The sequence below is a fragment of the Chelonia mydas genome, chromosome 5 (assembly GCF_015237465.2).
Source record: "Chelonia mydas isolate rCheMyd1 chromosome 5, rCheMyd1.pri.v2, whole genome shotgun sequence".
NCBI lineage: Eukaryota > Metazoa > Chordata > Testudines > Cheloniidae > Chelonia > Chelonia mydas.
The window spans coordinates 2,093,574-2,108,689 of NC_051245.2; the positions used below are offsets into that span (position 1 = coordinate 2,093,574).

At 42.1% G+C, this 15,116-nt stretch overlaps 1 protein-coding gene across 10 annotated transcripts in view; it reads right to left on the reverse strand.

Moving 5' to 3' along the window:
• Window positions 1-15,116, reverse strand: part of UNC13B (unc-13 homolog B) — a 397,323-nt gene that overhangs the window by 171,595 nt on the left and 210,612 nt on the right. For 2 of the 10 annotated variants that reach the window (XM_043546784.1, XM_043546785.1), the window contains exon 2: window positions 8,611-11,202. The exons of the other annotated variants lie outside the window; for them this stretch is intronic. In XM_043546784.1, the coding sequence (XP_043402719.1) occupies window positions 8,611-10,960 (2,350 nt within the window). In that variant the 5' untranslated portion in view covers window positions 10,961-11,202. The remainder of the gene's footprint in view (window positions 1-8,610; window positions 11,203-15,116) is intronic. 10 annotated transcript variants of the gene reach the window in all.

The window sequence follows — 15,116 nt, forward strand, 5'->3', positions numbered from 1 at the left end:
TGTTCAATATCTTCATAAATGATCTGGAGGATGGTGTGGATTGCACCCCGAGCAAGTTTGCAGATGACACTAAACTGGGAGGAGAGATAGATACGCTGGAGGGTAGGGATAGGATACAGAGGGCCTTAGACAAATTAGAGGATTGGGCCAAAAGAAATCTGATGAGGTTCAACAAGGGACAAGTGCAGAGTCCTGCACTTAGGACGGAAGAATCCCATCCACCGCTACAGACTAGGGACCGAATGGCTCGGCAGCAGTTCTGCGGAAAAGGACCTAGGGGTTACAGTGGACGAGAAGCTGGATAGGAGTCAACAGTGTGCCCTTGTTGCCAAGAAGGCCAATGGTATTTTGGACTGTATAAGTAGGGGCATTGCCAGCAGATCGAGGGATGTGATCGTTCCCCTCTATTCGACATTGGTGAGGCCTCATCTGGAGTACTGTGTCCAGTTTTGGACCCTACACTACAAGAAGGATGTGGAAAAATTGGAAAACGTCCAGCGGAGGGCAACAAAAATGATTAGGGGACTGGAACACATGAGTTAAGAGGAGAGGCTGAGGGAACTGGGATTGTTCCCAGTTTGCGGAATAGAAGAATAAGGGGGGATTTGATAGCTGCTTTCAACTACCTGAAAGGGGGTTCCAAAGAGGATGGCTCTAGACTGTTCTCAATGGTAGCAGATGACAGAACGAGGAGTAATGGTCTCAAGTTGCAATGGGGGAGGTTTAGGTTGGATATTAGGAAAAACTTTTTCACCAGGAGGATGGTGAAGCACTGGAATGCGTTACCTAGGGAGGTGATAGAATCTCCTTCCTTAGAAGTTTTTAAGGTCAGGCTTGACAAAGCCCTGGCTGGGATGACTTAGTTGGGGATTGGTCCTGCTTTGAACAGAGAGTTGGACTAGATGCCTCCTGAGGTCCCTTCCAACCCTGATATTCTATGATTCTATGAACTTGTGCACTGAATGAGGCAAGTATCTGGTGAGGGGAAAAAAAAACAGTATGTGATCATGGAATTAAGACTGTATCAGGCAGATAAGTGATATATTCAAGCTAGGTTATAGTATTATTATTATGTGGACCAGCATTAGAGAGAGAGACGAGACACTGCCAGGGGATTTCACAGATATTTGCTGACAGCAGAGGAATGGCAAAACTCAGGAATTTGGGGGTCCATTCTAGGCTCTGGAAAAGAGTGTGCACTGATAGGTACAGACTCTTCTGCCCATTCCCCCAAACATGGCATCTTCTGCTCACCTCCTCCAACTTGTCCCTGTACTAATCCTGGCTCTTTCCCACCCCTAGCTTCTCATTCCAGTCCCACTCTCCTTGCACAGTCATTCAGTTCTCCCCTGCACACCATCTCCTCGTCAGCTCTATCTCCCCTGACCTCCCTCCCCTACCCCACTGCTTCTGACTCCAATCTCCTTGCCCAGCCAACCCTAGTTCACATACATGCGCTCCTTATGCCAACCTATTCTCCCCCTCTCCCCATACAGGTCCATCTCTTGTCTCCTCTACACTCAAATTAGGTAGCTTCCTCCTCCATGCTGCCTGGCCCAGCAGGGAGTCATTTAGAGCAGGGGTTCACAACCTTTTTCTTGCCAAGGCTCCCCTCAACATGCTATAAAAACGCCAGGGCCTAGTGTGGCGGGGGGGGGGGGGGAGGGAGGGAGGAAGGAAGAGCACGGGGTTCCTGCCCCAGGGGCACACTTGGGCATAGGCATAGTTTTACTTCTATTTGGGGGACAGAGGGCAAGGGCTTGCGGGGCTTGAGCCAATGCCACACAGCAGGGTCCAAGGAGGGAGTGCCACCTCCATCCCCTGACTCACTCAGGAGGCCACCCAGCCTGTCCGGGCTGTGGGGGGACGCAAGCAAAAATATAATTCAAAGTGGGGACTCAATTCAAAAAGTTTCAAAAAGCTGCTCAGGATGCCAGGAGGGAGTAGCTAGGGGCTGTATGCAGGCAGGGGGTAGCTAGGGGCTGTGTACAGGCCAGAGGGGATCCCAGTGCAGCTCCTGGATTCTGCCCCTGCACCATTCCCGGCTGGGGTGGGGGGGCCTTGGGTAGGGTGAGCAGATGTCCCGATTTTATAGGGACAGCCCCGATTTTTGGGTCTTTTTCTTACATAGGCTCCTATTATCCCCCACCCCTGTCCCGATTTTTGACATTTGCTGTCTGGTCACCCTAGGCTCGGGGGAACTAGGTTTCAGCTGCAGGGCTCCGCGCCCCCCCTGAAAGGGCTCACAGACCCTTAGGGGGCCACGACCTGCGGCTGAGAACCACTGATTTAGAACAAGGAGAGAGAGGCTCCCTGCTCTTAGTTCAGGTGCCCAGACCAGGACCTGGCACAGCCCACAGCAGCCCAGAGCTGCAATTGCAGGGAAAATCCTGTTCAGCCCTGGGGCTGGAGCATGCTCAATGCAGAGGGAGTCTGAGGAATTTAGCTGCTAAAATATAACAATGCTCTACTGAGCATGTGTGAACTCAAGTTTTTCAAAAGGCCTGTAAGTTGGCCAAATTTGGACAGGTTTTTTTTGTTGTTTAAGGGATTGTTTATAAAAGGGGATGGGAATAGGTACGTCCCAGAAACGAAGGCCACCCCCTCACAACTTACAAAACATGGGGCAATGGAGCAGAAAAAATACCAGAATTTAATGTGGGCAAAATGTATTTTCCACTAGCCTTGTTCTTCGAAAAGGCTGAAAGTTCTGGCTTTAAAAAAAAACCCAGCCTCAGGCAGACACCTGGGATGGAAAATATCAGTCGAACTGGTTGAATGTTCGGCAAAGTTATAAGCAATTGAAAACAAAGTCATTTACTGGGAAGCGTCAGATACCCTTAATAAAAGGCCATGCTACCAGCCCCGCCTAGAATCATTTGCCCTCCAGCCATCACCAAAAACTAACACTTAATTCAACCCTTACCACAGAACTCCATCTAACTGACTTGTTCAATTTTGAGCTTCCTCAATTTGTCAGAGGATATTCCTTTGTATTCAAATTCAACTGAAAGAACCACTATTTAGATACATCTGCCAAGTTCTAAATTGTTCAGGTAATTTGCATTTGGGTACAACTATAAGTAATTTAAACCTTTACACCAATTATTCCTTCACCAGAACACACAACGATTTATTAATACCTTCCAGGTTATTTCTGTCCTTCGCTGCACAGTTACCAGACGTCTCTATTAAATATCTTGAACTTAACTTTCAAACTAAGATATAAACAACTATAATTCAAGGTCAGAGTTGCTTAGAGGCAGGCAGGAGGGACTAGGTCACCAGTGGAGCTGACCCAGACAGTTATAAAGGCTGTAAAAACAGAAACATTTTATTTTTAAAATGAGATGTCAACAGGCATGAGTTGGCAAGGCATATTTCACTGCATTCTGAGTATGGTGACCTTGAAAAACAGGGTTTGACTCAGAAATCTATAATAAGCTAAGTGTAGTGAAGACAGAGCATCATAGCACCTCAAAGCAGCTCCTCTTCTCTATTATAACATCTCCTGAGAAAACAAACACCAGATCAATCTCATTTTAATAGAACAGATTTTATGATTAACTTTCTCATGCCCTCTAAGACCTTGGCCACAACCTTCATCATCTTCTCGCTTCACCTACTGCAAACCGATGTGGCCTCCTTACATCATCCTTAACTGGCTCCAGGCTATTCAGAACACTGGGGCCAAACCCATCTCCCCCTCTCCTCCTGTTCTGACCACCTCCCCTCACTTCATTAGCTTCCTCTCCACTTCCACATCAACTTCAAGCTTTGCCCTCATGTTCCAGACTATTTTGCAAAAAAAAGTTTGCTCCTCCCTACATCTGATTTCCACCCAGTTTCACTTCCTTTGCTCATGCCAAGCCTCCCTCAAAACACTTCAGTTTCCTGCACCAAGAACACATACTACACCTGATGTACTAGAGCAACTGTAATAATAATTTACCACTTTGATGCCCCTTTACATATGCAAAGCACTGTGCAAACACTGATTGATCTTTACATCATCACTATGCTGTATTATCCCCATTTTACACATGGGGAAATGGAGGCAGGGAGCTGCAGGGACATGTAAAGTTGTCTAAGAAGCCCATGTTAGAGTCAGACTATAGTCCAAGAGTGCTGACACTCAAGCACGCTCTCCTTCCTCCAGACCACACTGCCTACTATCGGGATTTGAACACTTTGATATGTCTATACTAGGGCTGTCAATTAATCGCAGTTAACTCACGATTAACTCAAAATTAATCGTGATTAAAAAATTAACCGCAGTTAATCACAGTTTTAATTCATAGATTCATAGATATTTAGGTCAGAAGGGACCATTATGATCATCTAGTCTGACCTCCTGCACAACGCAGGCCACAGAATTTCACCCACCACTCCTACAAAAAAACCTCACACCTATATCTGTGCTATTGAAGTCCTCAAATTGTAGTTTAAAGACCTCAAGGAGCAGAGAATCCTCCAGCAAGTGACCCGTGCCCCATGCTACAGAGGAAGGCGAAAAACCTCCAGGGCCTTCCAATCTGCCCTGGAGGAAAATTCCTTCCCGACCCCAAATATGGCGATCAGCTGAACCCTGAGCATATGGGCAAGATTCATCAGCCAGATACTACAGAAAATTCTTTCCCGGGTAACTTGGATCTGTTATTGCACTGTTAAAGAACAGACTACCAATTGAAATTTAAAAAATTCTGGATGTTTTTCTACATTTTCATATATATTGTATTCTGTGTTGTAATTGAAATCAAAGTGTATATTATTTATTACAAATATTTGCACTGTAAAAAAAGTATTTTTCAATTAACCTAATACAAGTACTGTAGTGCAATCTCTTTGTCATAAAAGTTAAACTTACAAATGTAGAATTATGTATAAAAAAGCTGCATTCAAAAATAAAACAAAGCAGGCTCTAAAATTTTAGAAGTCCACTCAGTCCTACTTCTTGTTCAGCCAATCGCTCAGACAAACAAGTTTGTTTACATTTGCAGGAGATAATGCTGCCTGCTTCTTGTTTACAACATCACCTGAAAGCGAGAACAGGCATTCACATGGCACTGTTGTAGCTGGCGTCGTAAGATATTTACATGCCAGATGCACTAAAGATTCATATGTCCATTCCTATTTCAACCATCGTTCCAGGGGACATGCATCCATGCTGATGACGGGTTTTGCTTGATAACAATCCAAAGCAATGCGGACCAACTCGTGTTCATTTTCATTATCTGAGTCAGATGCTATTAGCAGAAGTTGATTTTCTTTTTTGGTGGTTCGGGTTCTGTAGTTTACGCATCAGAGTGTTGCTCTTTTAAGACTTCTGAAAGCATGCTCCACACCTCGTCCCTCTCAGATTTTGTAAGGCACTTCAGATTCTTAAATCTTGGGTCAAGTGCTTTAGAAATCTCACATTGGTACCTTTTGTGTTTTGTCAAATCTGCAGTGAAAGTGTTCTTAAAATGAACAACATGTGCTGGGTCATCATCTGAGACTGCTATAACATGAAATATATGGCAGAACGCACGTAAAACAGAGTAGTGGACATACAATTCTCCCACAAGGAGTTCAGTCATAAATTTAAATAACACATTTTTTTAACGAGTGTCATCAGCATGGAAGCATGTCCTCTGGAATGGTGGCCAAAGCATGAATTTTAGCACAAATTAATGTTTAGCATATCTGGCATGTAAATACCTTGCAATGCCAGGATCAAAAGTGCAATGCGAATGCCTGTTCTCACTATCTGGTGACATTGTAAATAAGAAGAGGGCAGCATTAACTCCCATAAAAGTAAACAAACTTGTTTGTGTTAGCGATTGGCTGAACAAGAATTAGGACTGAGTGGACTTGTAGGCTCTGAAGTTTTACATTGCTTAGTTTTTGGGTGCAGTTATGTAACAAAAAAAAAAATCTACATTTGTAAGTTGCACTTTCATGACAAAGACTGCACTATGGTACTTTAGGAGGTGAACTGAAAAATACTCTTTTACAGTGAAAATACTTGTAATCAAAAGTAAATCTAAAGTGAGCACTGTACACTTTGTACTCTGTGTTGTCACTGAAATCATTATTTTTGAAAATGTAGAAAACATCCAAAAATATTTAAATAAATTGTATTCTATTATTTTTTAATTGCGAGATTAATCTTTTTAATCGTGCGATTAATCACAATTAATTTTTTTAATCGCTTGACCGCCCTAGTCTATACTACACTATACTTATCTGGGCATCATAAATTGCTTAAACTTTAGTTGCACAACTGCAAACAATAAAACCAGCAGAACTAAAGATTGTATGTTTTGGTTATATCCTAAAGTTAGACATAATAAAATAAATTTTATTTGTAAAGCACTCCCTCTTCCCCATACTTTCTGGATCTGAAGATGCTGTACACCTGAGCACCTTGAAATCCAAAAAGGTGAAAACAAAGAAGAGTAGGGACATTTATTTTTGTATGAAATAAAATTAACAGTTTTAGAAAACATCTTTCAAAGAGAGCTATTCCCCCGTCATCTTGAAAGTTTTTTGAGTGTTCCCTTGGAAAACAAACTGGTAAGTGCTAAGCACAGACTCTTCGAAGGATTTTTCATGCTTGAGGCAACACATATCACAACATTCTGTTTTAATAAATCCTCCAATAAAGAATACACATGAAACAAAAAAGGGAACTATTAATTTAAAACAGCGTAATTTACATCATTGGAGAAGGCTACCTACTACTGAAGTCAAATATTGATTGATAACTGCTTTGATTGGTCCTGCTTTGAGCAGGGCGTTGGACTAGATGACCTCCTGAGGTCCTTTCCAACCCTGATATTCTATGATTCTATGATAGAGGAAAAACATGGTTCAAAGCCATAGGCAAGTTAAGACTTGAGAGGGAGAACTGTTTTGGGAGGGGGAAAGGGCATTCATTTCCTGATGTACTGAACAGTTCCTTATTCTGAACAGGTTTCAGAGTAACAGCCGTATTAGTCTGTATTCACAAAAAGAAAAGGAGGACTTGTGGCACCTTAGAGACTAACCAATTTATTTGAGCATAAGTGAGCTGTAGCTCACGAAAACTTATGCTCAAATAAATTGGTTAGTCTTTAAGGTGCCACAAGTACTCCTTTTCTTTATTCTGAACAGTTTTTTATGACTTACTACAAAAGGAAAAATGAAAAAAGCTATTGTAGATAAATCACAATGACTTAAAATAAGGAAATCAATAGGTATTTCAAAACAGGGTTCAGACACATTCTGCCTCCATCAGTCTCTGGAATATAGAAGCCTCTTCACCCTACAACTCACCAACATTTCCTGGGCTTTATAGTGATTTGAGGTTAAGAAAGTTTATCCCCTGACTTCTAACTAGACTAGGTTAGAGGTCTGGACACAGTGAGGATTGCAAGGCTTCATTTTACCAGATCATTGTTAATAGGTCAGCTCTATGGGCCAGATTCTCAGCTGGGGGAGATCAGCACAGCCCCACTGAAGTCAACACAGCTACACCAGTTTCACCAACTGAGTATCTGACTCTGTATGTTTGTTACCTCCCCTTCGAATAACATAATGCAGTCTTACATGAGAACCAAGCGGTGAGGAAATTGAGTGATTTACACAGACATTACTGCTTACTTATTCAGTACACTGAGTGCACGGGCGCCATTAGTAAACACTATCCTCTATTTACTTTCGATCTCTGGTACTGGTTATATTTACAATCTTAATCTCAAAGCCAAGGCCATTGTCGATGTTAAGGGATTTTATTTTTAATCCCTACCACTGCTACCACAAGTTCATCTCCACCACCAGTACGGGAGCCTTCGCCTAGACGGGTATCTGGCTACCCCAGTTGATGTTAATGCTGCGCCAGAGCAGATCAAACCAACAGAATGTTTAAAGCATTTGTAACAGTCGGTGACCTGTCTACATTAGGGCTCCCAAATCCCTGTTAGCAATACTGGAATATTTCCCTGGGGTCTCACCTCATGGACAGATCTTTCAGAAAATTACAGAAACGTAAAATCATACTATCCATGCACATGGGCTTCAGCTTCACCTGTCATTTCACTGTAAGCATGGTACACAGGGGCTAGTTTAACATTTACTATTCTGCTAATCACTGATGGAGCCACCTGGAGAAGCGTGGACCCATTCATTACTAAACAGTTCCACTCCTGAAACTGGCAAGTCTAAGTACTGATAGCTGAAAAACACTTTCTTATTGGATTTTGTAACTACTGTAACTTGGGAAAGAACCTGGTCACAGAGGACAACACAAAAAACCCCAAAACACCTGCTATTTTGGAGATACATGATTAGGATCCTCAAAAAGAATATGAAGCCTGATCATTTGTATTCCATTTTACAGCAGTTTCAGTAATGCATTATTACATAGTTTGAATTTTAGCATATGGTATAGATTGCTTATTGCGGATTTTTTTGTTTGTTTTTTTAATTGACTCAATATTGTTACATCATATGTACTTTGTATCTGTAACCATTTACAAATCACCTATAAAGAATTTTAATAAGTAGTTCAACCACCGAGTTAAATATTGCATATCCAGCTATAGTAATAGTAGACTTTAGAAAAAAAATTAAAACTTTTTAATATACCTGAATTCATTTCATCGGTCGAAATCAAGCTTGCTTCCTGTGCGAGGTCCTTTAAAAGTCTCCTACGCACTTGTCTTTTTTCCCTTAGCACATTTTTGAAGTTGTTGATGCACTTGTTCAGGTAGATAGTCTCTGCACACACCTTTTCAAGGCTCATGGGTCTGTACTCCTTTGTTTGCTCAGGTAGAGAGCTAGCATCTGTCACCATCTCACCAGAAGGTAGGGATTGTCCAGCATAAATCTCCGAGTCAGAACTCAACACCAAATTAGGGACAGGAGACTCATGAGGGACAGGTGGAAGCCTGGAAGGAACAAATTGCATTTGAACTACAGCTTCACTGTTTGCAGATGTGTTGGCCTGGCTCTCAGAAGACTGACTGGGGGGGCTTTCTGTAAAGTTATCAGAGCTACCACAGACACCTGCACCACTCAGCGTAAGTCTACCATCATGTTCCATTTGGAAGCTGGTATCATTTTCCAGGAGGACTTCAGAGTCACTGGTCTCCAGCTTGTGAAACACCACCTGTAGAGCTGATCTAAAATGATGAATAGCTTTCCCAAGTTTGTTAGTATAAAACTTCATGTCCACAAGATCAATGTTATCCTGGGAATGGTCAAGAAAATACTGGGAATTTTCTAACACATCCCTAAAGACCTGGTCAGTTTGATCTTGGTCATTCAGATCTATCTGGACCATATCTTTCAGCGTATCACTACTATCAGCTAGTTTATCTGCTGTGTGAACACTGCTTACAGTTGTAGCACCCGTAGACTGATCTTCCAAGAGAAGATTTATTTGCTCTGTACTGAGGAACTCAAGCATGGTGTTACAGTCCATTTCATTTTCTCCTGTAGTTATTCCCTCAGCTTTGTCCTCCTCTAAAGGGGAAGAGCAGTTCTTAGTCACATTTTCAGTGTCAAGCCCAAGTTCTCTTCCATCACATAAAGCATGTATATGGCTGGTGTGATCTGAGGTCTCTGGGGAGTGGCAGGAATTTCCTTCATCTGTTTTGGGCAAACGAGTCACCTGAAGAGTTTGCTGAGGTGTGTGGGAAACATGGAGAACAGGCAGAGGAGAGTCACTCTTTTGTGAAGTTTGCTCATTACAGTTGTTTATAATTTGCGATACTTGCCCCATTTTTACCTCAAGTTCAGAGATCAAGTTACTTTTCTTAGCTAAGGTTGACTTGTGTGTAAAACCAACTCTCTCCCCTAGACACTGTGTTTTTCTACTTGTGTTTTTGTACCTAACCTGGTAAGATTCAGTTTGAAGGTGCCCATCACCACCAGCTCTTTGAGCCTCTTCATCACAGTTCAGAGAGCTCCAGTGATTTTTCTTGACGCCAGGCTGCAGTAATGAGAGTGGATCTGCTCGGCAGCCCCTTTGGCCAGTCTGTTGGTTTTCCTCTTCGCTAGCAACAATCCTGACCCCCGTGCTTTGCATGAGAATAGACTTCTGTAAAATGAAATCTCTTTGTTCAGGGTTTGCAACTTTCACAATTGCTGGTCTTGGTACTAACTGTTTGCCTGGAGTTGCGTTTGACCTATAAGCATCTTTTATGTACTTACTACACTGGATACCATTCAAGCAGTAGTACTCAGACAAAAAGCTGCAAATGAGCTCCATAGTGTTTTCACCATCTTGTTCTGGGATACCATAAAAGTATAACACTGGTTCTTCCTTGCGTACAGCTCTGTATGCCTCCCTGGTGTGTGCGATGGGAGAGGTTTTGGCAGTGGAACCACTCTGTAAGCCTTCTATCTCACTCAAGACCGTGTCTACACAGCTGGACACTTCATCCACTGAGCCTTTTATCAAGGTAAGGTGTTGCCGGAGTTCTGCAATCTCTGTCTGGATGCGACTTATCCCCTGTAACTCTTTGACAATGTACTCAATCACATCTGCAGAATGGTCTCTTGGTGGAAGGCTTTTACTGTTGTATGCTGGAAGCTTATTTTCATTCTCAGTGCTCTCTCTCCAACTCATGGTAATACTAAGGGTAGAAAGGTCCTGCCCCTCAGATATTACACCCTTGCTCTGACAAATAGGCTGCATAGTACCCTCAGATGATATTCCCCCTAAGTCTTGCTGACTCCGTTGAACTGAGCATGGTATTTTTACACAGCCATCCCAGTTAAGTTCCACCTCACCAACACAGACGTCACTCATCTCCCCAGAACCATTTCTCCTGTCCTGAGCAAAGCCCACTCCATGAGGAGAAAATTCAGTGCTTGTGGATTTCCTCTTTATCCCACAAACATACATGTCTGTTTCAATTTCTACTGGGGAAAGCTGGTGACTCGGACTCACTGAGATCTCATTTACTTGGCCTTGCAGAAGTCTCTTCATTTTGTCCCTCAGATACAAGTGGAGTCTTTGCTTCTTGAATTGCTTCCTGGCCAAGAGTTTTTAGAACAGATTTTCTGTGCAGAAGAAGAATATCGTGTTCCGGCCTTTTCAATCTACTGCTAACAAACATCAGCAGCAGCTGCACCTGTGTTTCTCCATAGTACAATATAGCAGTACAAGCATACATCAGTCACTGCCCAACGCGCACACGCACATCCAGGGTTTATTCTTTCATGGAGCAGCTACCAAAAGAGAGGAAAATATTGCATTCCAATCAGAAAATACAAGGCAATTTTCCGCATATAATAAAAAGTAATCGCATCCACATAAAGCCAGTTAGAAAGAGGATCTATTCTTTCAAATGTTCCTACCATAATGCACTTATTTCAGCTGTTGAACTGACAACCAGTTCTACGTGAGGCATTCTTTAATAAAGCAAATTTCTCTCCCTCTCTACCTCCCTTTCCACAAGGAGGAAAAAAATACCAAAGAATCCAAAGCCCTCTGACGAGTCAACGTGTGACCATGCCTTTTCTACGGCTACAACTGCAAATCCCACAAAAGTAGCTACCCCTTCTGAATACAAAATTCTGTCCCCGAAATATGAAGGATTCTCCTTCTGCAGGTGTCCCTTCTCCCTGGGCCCACCATCTTCACCCTTTCTTGCTTCAAAGGGAAGTAAGATCAAGTTTAAATTTGCTCGGTATCAGCAATCCCCAAGGAATCACTGAGATTGACATAATGCAGCAGCACAGACTGGATGATAGTTTTGGGACTATAAAACTTTTTCATTATTTTAATAAATGTTAAAATAAGAAAGTAACGCTAAAGAAACATGAAAAGCTTACAAGCTCCCAAATTAACCTACATTTAATATATGCCATATACAGATTATGAACAAACTGACTGAGCTGACAGGATGATGTCATTCTTATTCCAGTTCTCTGGATTTTACACTGGATCATTCCAGGATCAAACCCATCCCCCAGAAAGGAAATTAACACTATATTATCTGTTTAAGGCTCGTCTGACCCCCATTAGCGTACTATCCGAGCACCACACAGTCCTGGGGCTTGTCTCCACAGCAAGGTACTGAGCAGCAAACCAGAGTGTGACTCTAAAGCAGTGTGACTCTACATTCCCTCATGGACACTGCTGCAGCATGCTGAGAGTCTCGGAGTGCCATCAGTGCACTGTAGATTCACACCCTGACATGCCGCACAGTGACCTGCCATCTAGACAAGCCCTTAGTGTCGCCTCAGCATCCCCATTTTACAGGTGGGGGAACCGAGGCAGTGAGAGACACGCTCAAGGTCACACAAAGTATGTGTCGAATAGGGAATTGAATCTAGGTCTCCTAATCTTCAGGCTAGTGCCTTAACCGCTGTACTATCCCTTCTCTCCTAGGCATGTGCTCTAATCAGGACAGCATGTGGCACAGCTGGTCAGTGTAGGAGCGATACTAAATGCCTCTCATTTTCTAATAAATATTGAGTCCTAGAACAATTATTTTAAACAAAAATAATTCCACAGTGCATTGGGACAAACAGCACATAATTAATTACTGAGCACAACATAAAACTGGCCATACTGGGTCAGAGCAATGGTCCACCTAGCCCAGTCTCCAGTCTCCAACAGTGGCTGGTGCCAGATGCTTCAGAGGAACTGAACAGAACAGCGTGATTTATTGAGAGATTAATCCCTCGTCGTCCAGTCCCAGCTTCTGGAAGTCCCGCTACTGCCTAAGTATTAATATTTTTACCAACAAATAAAGCCTTTGGGGTGCAGTTTTAGCCCATACACCAGTTCCTGAGAATGAAGGCTTACTGTAATGTCATTACCTCTGAGTGGAAAGTCTAGAATTCTTCTGTAAAAGCAGGGGAAGGGAGAGTTAAAGGGAGCTTCTCCTCTTCTTTTGAATTACCAGCAGAGTAAACTCAAGCCTCTCCTACACTTTACACAAGCACTTAATCTCCATCCTGAAAGCTCAACACAAAGCTAACCTGGTGCTTGGCACAACTGCTATGTGTCTCATACACGATTCAATCCACAACAGGGGACTCCAATCTCCCTTTGCTTCATTTTGATGCTACTTTGCTGAGCAGCACCAGGTCAACTGCTTGCATAACGAATCAAAATCTGAGCTTTTCCCAGGGGTCTTTGTAAACACACTACACTCCACCTCCTTTGGAGAGTAGCATGTACTCGCTCTGCAGTACTCCTAGCCAAGAGAGCGGGCCCAGTAACTGATCCCATATATCTCGCATTATGTGGCTATACAGCGTACTAAGCACAGGAGTATCAAAATGCTTAAGTTTTATTTGCACTGAGGTTATGGCCTGTATTAGGGCCTGACCCAAGGTCCCCTGAAGTCAGTGGGAGCCCTTTCATAGAATGAGGGGCAAACCCAAAGTTCATTGAAGATGTAAATTTAAAAAAAAAAAAAAAATCAAAAAAAGTATTTACTTATTTCAATTTACAAAGTACCTATCCAGAGCTCTATATGTCTACAGCAAAGCTGGGCTATGAAACTCGTTCCCATAATACATCCCCCTCTAACGACACCCCACGACTATAACTGGTCCACTTTTTCATATAACATTCTCATTTTTATTAACCATTTTCTAATATTTTCAATTAATACATTTTGGTTTTGATTTTACCCTTCTGCTTTTCTTCAGGAGGGAGGATTCCTTGCATCTGGACAAAGCAATGCTTGCCAACACTCACGTTTGTATTAATTAGATCAATTTACTTTGCCATAATTAAGGTTGTATATACTGGAAGGATACTTCCACAGTTGTATCAGCACTTCAGTTTACAAATCGCATTATTCCATTGGTGGAATTTAGCATCCCAATGTAGTTTTCATTCCAAAATGTAACATTCACCTCCAAAGAGGCTAGTCAGACAGAGTTATGCTGAAAGATAAAAGTTCTCCCATTTCATAATTTTTTTGCACTCTTCTTAGGAAAAAATGTTTTGGTTTAATAAAGTGAGAGTGTTCAGGCCTTAGCCCATAAAAAAATGTAGCGTTTTTCTTTTTACGATTTAACTACTCCCTCAGGGAGCTGCACTGACCTAGGAGATAACGTTTGTTCAGGCTATATTTCTCCATCAATTACGTAGTTACCTCTTCAAGTCACTTAAGAATAATCTTTTTAAACACTAAATTTTTAAATTACTCAGGCACAGTTACAGAGATTTACAATGTAGAATGTTAGTCTCTCTGTGGGGCAGAAGAAAGTAAAGACCAAAAGTTGTGGCTTCTTATGTACATGAGCCAAGTATCATACATATCAAGTCAAAGTTGCAGGAACTATCAGAAGCCTGCATCCCAAGAAAGGGGGGGAAATTCATAGGCAGGAGTTGTAGACCAGGCTGGATGAGCAAGCATCTCAGAGAGGTGATTAAGAAAAAGCAGAAAGCCTACAAGGAGTTGAAGATTGGAAGGATTAGCAAGGAAAGCTACCTTATTGAGGTCAGAACATGTAGGGATAAAGTGAGAAAGGCCAAAAGCCATGTAGAGTTGGACCTTGCAAAGGGAATTAAAACCAACAGTAAAAGGTTCTATAGCCATATAAATAAGATGAAAAAGAAAGAAGAAGTGGGACCGCTAAACACTGAGGATGGAGTGGAGGTTAAGGATAATCTAGGCATGGCCCAATATCTAAACAAATACTTTGCCTCTGTCTTTAATAAGGCTAATGAGGAGCTTAGGGATAATGGTAAGACGACAAATGGGAATGAGGATATGGAGGTAGATATTACCACATACGAGGTAGAAGCCAAACTTGAACAGCTTAATGGGACTAAATCGGCGAGCCCAGATAATCTTCACCCAAGAATATTACAGGAACTGGCACATGAAATTGCAAGACCATTAGCAAAAAATTTTAATGAATCTGTAAACTCAGGGGTTGTACCGTATGACTGGAGAATTGCCAACATAGTTCGTATTTTTAAGAAAGGAAAAAAAAGTAATCCGGGTAACTACAGGCCTGTTAAGTTTGACATCTGTAGTATGCAAGGTCTTGGAAAAAATTTTGAAGGAGAAAGTAGTTAAGGACATTGAGGTCAATGGTAAATGGGACAAAATACAACATGGCTTTACAAAAGGTAGATCGTGTCAAACCAACCTGATCTCCTTCTTTGA